Below are 12,623 nucleotides of genomic sequence, written 5' to 3' on the forward strand. Positions count from 1 at the left end.
GATCTCGTTCCTTTTGAACTCGGGCAACCTAAAAACATGCCTATTTTGTTTGATTTGGACGTTTAGAAATGAAACTTATGAGACAACTATGTAATGTAATTGTAAGCTTTAAAACAGTTTTGGAGAATTTGATGTTTCCCGATTCAGACAGAATGCCTGAGCATACTGCTCGAGAGGCATTTTAAAGATGGCCGCCGAGTGAAATGACTTGCCTTAAAGGGACTTTGACTGTACTGCACCCTATGCACTGTATGTGCATTGCCTAAAACAAAAAGAACAAACACCTAACATTGCCGTATCCCTAAAAGTTGTTTAGAATTAAATGTTTTGAGATGTTAGAGATGGACACAACACACACCTATAATGTGTGCCTATAATGTAATTAACCCTTGATGCTTCTTACGCCCTTGTCGCAGCACCAGTGGCACCAAAATAAGGCACAGCATTTCATATGCTGATTCAGTCCGATGCATATCAGTTACATAATGGCACCGGGTTTCGGTACCCAACCCTATGTATAACAATGGTTTGTTCTGTAGACAAATCGAAAACAATTATTGCTTAAGTGGGCTAATAATATTGATCTTAATGGCCCGTATCCACTGAGGGGTACAGTATGGTATGGTTCGGTACGGTACGCTTTTATGACCGTTTCCACTGTCAAAAGGTACCTAAAAGCGAACCGTACTGTACCACTTTTGGCTCGTTATCACTGACTGGTACGGTACGGTTCGGTACGGTACGGGTCACCTTTATCAGGCTTGCGTTTCCACTAACAAGGGTACCCTTTTGGTGGGCGTGGTGTATGACAGAAAGTTTCAGTCGACGTCATTCTCGCTGGAGGAAATGTCTACAATTAAGCTGTACAGGTCGCTCACATATCATATGAGAAGCTCTTCTCACAAAACAGATGCTTTACACACATAAATACTTGTGTAGAAATGTTTATTACTAACTTTTCTATGAACATGAGTTGATTATAACTGCAGATCAATGACAGTGCAAAACAGCCTACTGTAACGTCTGTAATTATATTAAATAAATAAATAAATGAACATATATAAACACATACAGACCCTCACAGTCTCCGATATGTTATCAACTACTGAAGAACTACACGCAGCAGACATTTCGTCCGTATTTAGGTTCAAAAACAGCACAATATATAGCCTAGTCAGTGTAAACCTCTCATCTGTGTCTGTAATCTTCAGCAGCACATGTAGCCTCTGTTAGAGAACAATTCCATTATTCTGAGTTCATATTAGTCCAAAAGGTGATAATAACAATAATAATTAAATAAGGCATTTTGTTCACGTACCCTTTCTCGTGTTTGGTACCCTTTCTCGTGTTTGGTACCCTTTCGAAAGGGTGCCGAAAAAGTGGTACGGTACGGTTCGTTTTTGACAGTGGAAACGGCTATAAAAGCGTACCAAACCAAACCGAACCGTACCGTACCGTACCACTCAGTGGAAACGGGCCATTTCTGCATGACAAAGGGGTACTAAATGGTGGAGCTAGACACGCAGCTGAACGCTATTGGTTTACAGAGAAACGTCACTCGCAGAAGCAGGAGAATGAAAACAAAGGAAACGCCATTTTTAAAAACACAGCCAGGATATTACATCGTAATAATATATACATATAATAACAAGCTATGGTCAACCCAAGCTCAAACAAGCCTTGTCGTCATCTTGATGAAAAGCCACAAAGCCAAGAAGAACAAAATCCTGTGGCAATCCTGTCCTGTTGTTGTTTTACGAGCCCGTCTAAAAGTGCGAGCGGTTTCACTTTCTCCAGAGAGATCGCGATCGCTCGCCACGCATCTATATTTGAAATAACAAACTTCTTGAGCTGATGATAAAAACGTGCGCTTGATTATTGAAGCGTTTCTGACATCTGATCCTTTTAGAAAGGGACAAACGCGAGAGTGAAGCACAAAAAACAAAGGAGAAGCCTTAAAAAAACAAAGGAGCAAATGATTCGTTCAGCAACCTAAACCATGAACAAACTGTTTACCTATTATCATCACCTGTTGGACTATTATGAACTGGGAATGACAGAATTACTTTCTGTAAAGAGAGGCTACATGTGCTGGTGACGATTAAAGATACAGATGAGAGGATTGCTCTGACTGTCGGCTATATGTTGTGCGTTGTTTTTAAACTCAAATAAGGACTAAATGTATGCTGTGTGTAGTTTTTTCTGTAATTGATAACATATCTGAGTCTGTAAGGGTGTGTATGTGTTCATATATGTTGCATTTATTTATTTATTTCATATAATTGCAGACGTTACAGTAGGCTATATCATTGATCTGCAGTTATAATCAAATCATGTTAGAAAGGTTAGTGATGAACATTTATACACAAGTATTTCTGTGTGTAAAGCATCTGTTTTGTGAGTGCTTCTCATATGATATGTGAACGACCCGTACGGCTTTATTGTAGACATTTCCTCGAGTAAAAATTAAGTTGTCTGAAACTTTCTGTCGTACACCACGCCTACCAAAATGGTACCATTAATACCCTTTTGGGAGTGTAAACGCAAGCCTGATAAAGGTGACCTGCTTTCAAAAACTGCTTTCATTCTAGCCAAAATAAAACAAATAAGACTTACTCTAGAAGAAAAAATATTATAGGAAATACTGTGAAAAATGCCTTGCTCTGTTAAACATCATTTGGAGAATATATATATATATACTATATATATATATATATATATATATATATATATATATATATATATATATATATATATATATATATATATATTTTTTTTTTTTTTTTTTTTTTTAAATCACAGGAGGGCGAATCATTCTGACTTAAACTGTACTTCTCTGACTGAGAGCAGCATTAAAGCACCTCAATTACTGCATCTGTGTTACCCAGTGGTCACCAGACACATCTATATAGTGTTGCATAACAGATCTGTACAGTAGGGTACACACTTAAGTGCACAGTTTTATGCAAGCACGCGCATTTACTGTGTGAGCCAGACACTTTGCTGTAGGTGTTTTGACACTCCTGTTCTAATGTCAAATGATTTGCTGCATATCAAATGGTTTCTTGTGCTCATTTCAAACTCATTTTACAGTATTTTTTAAGCAAGCATGCAAGAAACAGGGATTTTGATGTATAAAACACACACTGGATCCTGAATTTCATGGGATTTTCCTAATGGCCGAAGAAAATTGGGGCGACACGGTGGCTCAGATGTTTTTTTAAATGTGCTTTAATCCACTGGTTAAAAATAAAGGAGTTAATAACTTCAGTCCTAAATATGAAAAATCCCAACACAACACTATGTAGGATGTAGGATTCACTATATTGCTACAGCGCTTTTTTTAGAGTAGTAATAAACAACATGTATAATTTACACTTCACAGTCCATATTGTGTTTCCAGTGGGCAACTTTATGTGAAAACTACATAAAAAATACGTCAAAAATGTGAATCATGTCATTTAACTACCTTGAGGTCAAAATGGCATCAAATTGACATCGAACATTGGTGTCAAAAAACATTTAAAGAATCGATTATAGGACAGACCTGTAAATGATTTTTGATTTTTTTTTTGACCCAATTTGACATAATTTTGATATCAAGGTAGTTTACATGCATTGTAAGGATACAAACTTCAGTGTAAATTTGTCATTTTTAATTAAAGCTTGATTAATAAGACGTCTTTTATATTATAACACTGTTTGTGTCGTTATTTTGGTGGTCAAAAGTGTATCAATAAGTGGATGTCAAATAGACGTCAAGGTTTTGACATCAAATCAACTTTGGCACATTTTTTGGCTTTTTTTCTGATGTCATTTTGACATCGAGGTGCCCGCTGGGTTGTTCTTGTGTTCACCTGTATGGAGTCGTGCATATTGCAGGTGATGTGAGAAAAGACGGCGATGGCAGGTAAAGACACCAGCACTGCCCCAATCATGTGCCGGGGAATCCAGCCGGAAATGACCCACAGGAGCGTCCTGGTGCAGTTCAGCACACTGTCCAGATAAAACGCCCTCCTGTAAAACACACAGAGAAGTACACATCTGAATCAGAGCTGTGCTGCACCGTATCCCAAGCCAGGCTCAATGGAAATACAGTGTTGTTCAACATAATGAGTACACCCCATTTTCATTTAATCATTTTCCTTGGGCTTAGTCCATTTATTCGTTAGGTATCACCACAGCGGAATGAACCACCAACTTATCCAGCATACGTTTTTCACAGTGGATGCCCTTCCAGCTGCAACCCAGTATTGGGAAACACCCATACTGGGAAACACCCAGGTATCACCACAGCGGAATGAACCACCAACTTATCCAGCATACGTTTTTCACAGTGGATGCCCTTCCAGCTGCAACCCAGTATTGGGAAACACCCATACACGCTCATTCACTCATACACTATGGCCAATTTAGTTTATTCAATTCACCTATAGCACATGTCTTTGGACTGTGGGGGAAATCGGAGCACCCTAAGGAAACCCACGCGAATGCAGGGAGAACATGCAAACTCCACACAGAAATGCCCACTGATCCACCTGGCACTCGAACCACTGACCTTCTTGCTGTGTGGCGACAGTGCTAACCATGTGACACCCAGGAAACACCCAGGTATCACCACAGCGGAATGAACCACCAACTTATCCAGCATACGTTTTTCACAGTGGATGCCCTTTCAGCTGCAACCCAGTATTGGGAAACACCCATACACGCTCATTCACTCATACACTATGGCCAATTTAGTTTATTCAATTCACCTATAGCGCATGTCTTTAGACTGTGGGGGAAATCGGAGCACCCTAAGGAAACCCACGCGAATGCAGGGAGAACATGCAAACTCCACACAGAAATGCCAGCTAATCCACCTGGGACTCGAACCAGTGACCTTCTTGCTGTGTGGCGACAGTGCTAACCATGTGACACTGAAGTGCTAATATTACAATGAAATTAATGACCCGCATAATTCAACCGCATAATTCCCGCAATGCATCATGGGGTGTAGGAAGAAGGTGTAGTCGATTCTCCAAACACTGACCGTATAGCGAGTATTAGAGCCAAACACTCGAGCAGCGCTGCCACTGCGGCCACTATGAGCGCAGGTGTGGGCAAGGGCTGATGGGAAACCAGCGGTCGCAGGAAACAGGCCAGAGAAAGAGCCAGGAAAACACAACAGCACAGCAGCATGTCCAGGAAAGAGCTGAACGTCGGGCTGGCAAACGTCTGCACAGGAGCTTGAGTCTTGACCTGACAGCGAATAGAGAAACAGAGATCAGATTATTCATCAAATCAAATGAGAAATCTGATCTGAATAACATCCAGCCTGGTAGAACTGGATGATTCTGGAATAAATGCAACTTTATATACAAATGCTCTGTTAAACATAATTGGGGAAATATTTAAAGAAGAAAAAATTAAGAGGAGGGGCTAATAATTGTGACTTTAACTGTATATATGTGTATATGTGTAGGTATATACTGTTTTTTTCCTCTTCTCTTTTAATGCTGTGGTTGTGGTAGGGGAGGTGTAATACACTGCATTAAATTGTAAATGCAAAAAACAGATAAAATTAAAAATAAAACATTGCGGTCTGTTTAAAAAATCAATGATCTTCACTGCATGACTGATATACGATATCAAGTGGGTGTCAGACCGGACAATAAGCACTAAATTAAATCCCACTGTTCCCCACCAAGTCTTTAAAATATGGAACTTAATTTTACCACAGTATTTTCCATGCGGTTTCAGCACTGACCTGTAATTTGATAATTATGTATCCTGTCTTCTGTTTCTTTGTTTATTATTCAATCTCTTCTTTTCTCATTTAATCCTTTTTGTTAAGGAATGTCGAGTGATTTTGTTGTATAGTAAAACTGTACATGCTGGTTCTTGTTAATAAAGCAAAAAAAGCGCTATATGCTAGGCAAGTATTCTTCAGCCACCGATAAACTTGCGGTGAGCAGTTAATGTGACTGTTTTCAACTAAGGTTCCTTTTACAGCATCGGTAATGTAATTAAAATCTAGTCAGTTGAATAGACTTCAGCATTCATTTAGTTGTTTAAGCGTAAATGAGATGAAAGACCATGTAAACGCAACCAGGAGCAGCAGGTTTTTACCGTATCTTGTTTTTTACTGGAACAACATCTTTAATAAATATTAAACAAACAGAGAGAGCTGATGTACATACACTGATTTTGTACAGTAGGTATTGCCCCTGTTAGTATCGTAAATTCCTGTAATGTAAAAGGAAAAGGTTAATTAGGAATTATCGAATTTTGTATTTTGCAATAATTCTGTGAATATAAATAAAGTTCCTTCATTATCAAATAATTGATGAACTAATATTAGTCCGTTGTTAAACCAATTGTGAAAGAATATTGATTATTTCTATACAAGATATTGGCATTATTCCAAATAAGAAAACTATGTGGGGAGAAGTTGTGTTTATAAATAAGCCTCCATGTGGTAAGAACTTGTAGTTTTTTAATTTTATAATTACACATTAAAAGGTATTCTAAAGCACCAATAATATAGTCCATTTTGAGTTCACCGCACAATACTGCATCCTTACCTGCACTTCATAAGAGTGGCCACCAGATGGCGGTACAGACAGAGTAACACGCTGTGCACTCTTGATGCGGTTTTTCTATTACGCATAAACTCACAGACCTTTACTGAGACACAAGACTGTGAGAACAAATGAAAACTGACAGATTAATAGATGTGAGGAGAATGGTGCTGTACCTCGTCTTGGTAGCTGGTCCTGTAAGCCGACTCCAGGGACCTGTCTATGAATGTGTGGCTCAGCTTGTTGATGGGAGGTCTGTAGAAGTAATCTTTCATCAGACTGCAAGGCCAAAAGCACAGAAAACAGCGTTAGACTGTGGGAGGAATTCAGTCTGTTGATTTATTGGTCACACAAGTATTGCATGGAATTGACTGTGATGAAGAAAGAAAAGAAAATACTTGGTCGAGCCAAACTGTAAAACATTTTAAAGATTATTATTTAACAATAATTAAAAAGTTATTTTAGAGGAATTAAAGAAATTATATAGCTGTAGTTGTTGTTTTTTGCAACGACATTCTTATGACAATTTTTATGACATGTTCCCTCACATTCACATTGCTGAAGTATGTTTGATATATATATATATATATATATATATATATAGAGAGAGAGAGAGAGAGAGAGAGAGAGAGAGAGAGAGAGAGAGAGAGAGAGAGAGAGAGAGAGAGAGAGAGAGAGAGAGAGAGAGAGAGAGAGAGAGAGAGAATGGAGTACTTTCATTCTCTCAATCGCAGTGAAATAGGGGCTTGAGAGTTGACGTCACAATTATTAGCCCCTCCTTTTAATTTTTTTTAAAGTATTTACCAAATGATGTTTAACAGAGCAAGGAAATTTTCACAGTATGTCTGATAATATTTTTTCTTCTGGAGAAAGTCTTATTTGTTTTATTTCGGCTAGAATAAAAGCAGTTTAGAATTTTTTATACACCATTTTAAGGTCAAAATTATTAGCCCCTTTAGGCAAAATTTTTTTTGATTGTCTACAGAACAAACCATCATTATATAATTACTTGCCTAATTACCCTAACCTGCCTAGTTAACCTAATTAACCTAGTTAAGCCTTTAAATGTCACTTTAAGCTGTATAGAAGTGTCTTGAAAAATATCTAGTCAAATATTATGTACTGTCATCATGGCAAAGATAAAATAAATCAGTTATTAGAGATGAGTTATTAAAACTATTATGTTTAGAAATGTGTTGAACAAAATCTTCTCTCCACTAAACAGCAGTTGGGGAAAAATAAACAGGGGGGCTAATAATTCAGGGGGCTAATAATTATGACTTCAACTGTATATAAAACAGTTCTGTCTGGTTCTTGAATCTGATTGGCTGATAGCCGTGCAATATTCTGCATATAACAGCACTCGTCCAGTCTCTTTACCCTACCCCGCCCACATATAGCAACAAGCAGAGGACACTACAGTTTGAAAAATGTTGCTGCTGTTGGCAACATAATGCACTTTTGATGCTTTTTTAAGTGAGAATGTATTTGTTCAGATTGCAACTATGTAGTTTATTTATAAGAATAGTGCCTATTTTAAATTCAAATTCAAAGCTCTGATGTTTGCTTACAAAGCGACCTCTGGCTTTGCTCCTTCGTATCTGCTCTCACTTCTGCAGATGTATGTGCCCTCCAGAAACTTGCGTTCTGTGAATGAACGTTGCCTCATTGTTCCATCCCGAAGAGGGAAGAAATCACTTTCCCGAACTCTCACATTCAATCTGCCCAGTTGGTGGAATGAACTCCCTAACTACATCAGAACAGCAGAGTCACTTGCTGTCTTCAAGAAACGACTAAAAACGCAACTGTTTAGTCTCCACTTTTCCTCCTAATCTGCAATTGCCTCTCTGGCTATACCACTAACTGTACTCTCTCTCTCTCTCAAAAAAAAAAAAAATAAATAAATAAATAAATTTTTTACTAATGCCTAGCTTCTTAGACTTTACACACCTGAAACTTGTCTATAGCACTTGCTCACTGCTGCTCTTATAGTTGTGTAAATTGCTTCCTTGTCCTCATTTGTAAGTCGCTTTGGATAAAAGCGTCTGCTAAATGACTAAATGTAAATGTAAATGTAAATATTTATAATTTCAGAGATTCAGCGCATCGGCAAGCTATTATCCTATCTTTGATCAAAGACGGTTGAGAAAACCAGCGTAATTTCAAACTACAGCTGATCATATCATTAATAAACAGGTAAATGACATTCTAAGTTGGTCTTTCTCTTGTGTATGTTGCAGTGCTGTATTTATATACCATAGTAATATTGTGATCTCCTGATTGCATCAGGGAAATTCTGGGAAATCTTTTTAGACTGATGGCATTTCATGCCGTTCAGACTTATAATCTTAAAATGTGAGCAAAATCCCCTGTTTTGTCATCACTTTAGACATGATGCTAGACTTTACGCATTATCTGACAATGCATAAATCTCAATTACTAAAAAAGTACACGAATGCCTGTTCGTTTTTGTTTGTTTGTTTTGTGCAGGGTCAAAATTGTGGAAATTGGTTGGAAAAGAAATCAAGAAATTAAATCTGCAAAGTGTTTGAAATAACAAAATTAATTCAACCATCCAATATTAAATGGCAGTTTATTAGAATTGACAAATTATTCATTCATTCATTTTCTTTTCGGCTTAGACGCCTTATTAATCTGGGGTCGCCACAGCGGAATGAACCACTAACTTATCCAGCACATGTTTTATGCAGTGGATGCCCTTCTAGCTGCAACCCATCACTGGGAAACACCCATACACACACATTCACATTCATACAGTGCGTCCAATTTAGTTTATTCAGTTCACCTATAGTGCATGTCTTTTGACTGCAATAATAATAAATATAATAATAATAATAATAATAAATATAATAATAATAATAACAATAAATATAATAATAATAATAATAATAATATTATTAATAATAATAATAATAATAATAATAATAAATAAAATAATAATAATGATAATAATACTAAATAATAATAATAATAATAATAATACTAAATAATAATACTAAATAATAATAATAATAAAAATAATAATGATAATGATAATAATAATAATAATAATAATAATAATAATAATAATAATACTAAATAATAATAATAATAATACTAAATAATAATAATACTAAATAATAATAATAATTAAAATAATAATGATAATAATAATAATAATAATAATAATAATAATAATAACAATAAATATAATAATAATAATAATAAATATAATAATAATAACAATAAATATAATAATAATAATAATAATAATAATAATAATAATAATAATAATAATAATAATAATAATAATAATAATAATAATAATAATAATAAAATAATAATAATAACAATAATAATAATAATAATAAAATAATAATAATAATAATAAAATATTTCCAGATCATCTTATCTTCATCTCAGAATGATATCCTGGAGTAACTTTGCCTTACATTTTTAAATATACAGCAGATATATCACATATATACAGCAGATACATCACAACAGATAATAATGTAAAAATATTTGCTGATATTTGACAAAATTACTGCTTTTGCTGAATGTTTGATCATAACAAGGATTTGTACATACAAATATATAAAATATATATCTTAAACAAAAACTTTAATCTTTTTTTGTATTAAATTTTTGATTGTTAATGTAGCATCCACTGTGTAAAACATACGCCAGAGTAGATGGCGGTTCATTCCGCTGTGGCGACCCCTGATAAATCAGAGACTACGCTGAAGGAAAATAAATGAATTGTTAATGTACTCGCATATAGTTTGCATAAAAATTTGATGTAAAGAAAATGGCTTATATAAATACTATCATCAACAGCCTAAAAATAGGGTCTGAGCAATCTTAAAACTGCAGAGCGCACTTCAAAAACTTCTTTTATTTACAACTTCAGAAGCAAAACGTTCACAGCAGCGCAGTTTAAACAGATTACGAACAGTTACTGAGCCCTAAAACACCAGATGCCACTCTTTGACAGCGTTTACAGAGAGAAAGACATGAGAAATGGCCCACAGTGCATTACACACACACACTCACACACTACATCAAACAGCATGCAGAGTCCCTGTGGGCACAGCATGACCTCCACCGGCCGCCGTTAAACAATACCGCTCCATCTTGTCTGACATTCATATCCCAGCGGGCCGCGGACTCCTACCTGTCCTCTTTTATCACGTCCACGAAGTGCGCATCGCTCCTCTCACGGAAGTTCTTGGAGCGCAGTGGGATGAGGGCCGAGTGGTCCATGGTTCCTCCTCCGGTGGCGGGCCACTTCTTCTCCTTGTCCTGCAGCATCTCACACAGAGACGTCTGGCTGTGCGTCAGCGGCTGCTCCACACCAGGACTCAACAGCCCATTCACACTTTTAGGACCCCTGCCTGCCGGGACCTGAAGACCATTCAGATGGAGGACACAGAGTGTTAAAATGCTGTAGCAAATGTTTGTTAATACACTTAATGTGACCAGGGATCATAAAACTAGTCAACTTTTGGAAATTTAGATGTGTGCATTGTTGGAACGCTGAATTAATTAGCTTTTCATTGATGAACACTTTGTTAGGATTTGGATAATATTTAGTTCAGATGCAATTATCTGAAAATATGAAATCTGAGGGTTCAAAAAAGTCTAAATACTGAGAAGATCTCTTCTGTTAATATCTTTACTGCAATGTGCGGTTTGTACGAAATCACTGTCAGCACTCCCCCTCTGGTACAGAATGTTTTCAATTGAGAACAGAGTTGATTATTACAGACAGAATCGTATCATATTTGTTTAAACACCCACTCGCACCCTAAAAAACAGACCCACCTTAAAATGACCAATAACCTCACCCTAAAGCACTGATAGCCCCACCCAAAAGGACTGATAAACCAGCTCTAAATAACTGATAGCTCCGCCCTCAATTACTGATAGCCCCACCCTAAATTACTAATAGCCCCACCCTAAATAACTGATATGCCCACCCTTAATGACCAATAGACCAGCCCTAAAGGACTGATAGCCCCACCCTAAATAACTAATAGACACATTTTAATCTACTGATAGCCCTAATTGACTAATAGCTCCACCCTAAAGAACTGATAGACCATCTTAAATTACTAATAGCCCACCCTAAATAACTAATAGCTCCGCTCTAAATGACTAATAGCTCCTCCCTAAATAAATGATAGCCCCACCCTAAATTTCTAACAGCCCCACCCTAAATAACTGTTGGCACCGCCCTAAATTACTAATAGCTCCACCCTAAATAACTGATAGTCTCCCCTAAATTAAAAATAGCCCCATCCTAAATAACTGATAGCCCCGCCCTAAATTACTAATAACCCCACCCTAAATAGCTGATAGCCTCCCCTAAATTACAAATAGCCCCATTCTAAATAACTGATAGCCCTCCTAAATTACAAATAACTCCACCCTAAATAACTGATAGCCCCCCTAAATTACAAATAACTCCACCCTAAATAACTAATAGCCCCCTTAAATCACGAATAGCCCCACCCTAAATAACTGATAACCCCATCCTAAATGACTAATAAATGACTAAATGACTAATAGACCTGGCCTAATTGACTGATAGCCCGCGCTTAATGACTAATAGGCCCGCCCTAAATTAGTGATAGCCCAGCCCTTAATGACAAATTGACCCACCAGGTCCCTAAATGACTTATAGCCCACTATAATGACTAATAGACCCACCTTAAACGACTGCCCCACCCTAAAGGATTTATTGCCCTGCCCTAAATCACAAATATCCCCACCCTAAAGAACTAATAGCCCCACCCTAAATAACTGATTGCCCCGCCCTAAATTACTAATAGCCCCACCCTAAAGAACTAATAGCCCCACCTAAATAACTGATAGCCTTGCCCTTAATTACCAATAGCCCTGCCTGAAATCACTAATATCCCCACCCTAAAGAACTAATAGCCCCACCCTATATAACTGATAGCCCCGCCCTAAATTACCAATAGCCCTGCCTTAAATCACTAATATCCCCACCCTAAAGAACTAATAGCCCCACCCTAAATAATTGATAGC

The 12,623-nt window shown here is 36.9% G+C and overlaps 1 protein-coding gene across 1 annotated transcript in view; it reads right to left on the minus strand.

Annotated features, from left to right (window-relative positions):
- The window catches only part of LOC130217188 (adenylate cyclase type 9), a 128,845-nt gene that overhangs the window by 9,216 nt on the left and 107,006 nt on the right, over positions 1 to 12,623 (minus strand). Inside the window, 4 exon segments of the mRNA XM_056449249.1 lie at positions 3,858 to 4,017; positions 5,036 to 5,244; positions 6,743 to 6,845; positions 10,744 to 10,973. Of these exon segments, the coding sequence (XP_056305224.1) occupies positions 3,858 to 4,017; positions 5,036 to 5,244; positions 6,743 to 6,845; positions 10,744 to 10,973 (702 nt within the window).

This window comes from Danio aesculapii, chromosome 3, assembly GCF_903798145.1.
Source record: "Danio aesculapii chromosome 3, fDanAes4.1, whole genome shotgun sequence".
In the NCBI taxonomy this organism is placed as follows: domain Eukaryota; kingdom Metazoa; phylum Chordata; class Actinopteri; order Cypriniformes; family Danionidae; genus Danio; species Danio aesculapii.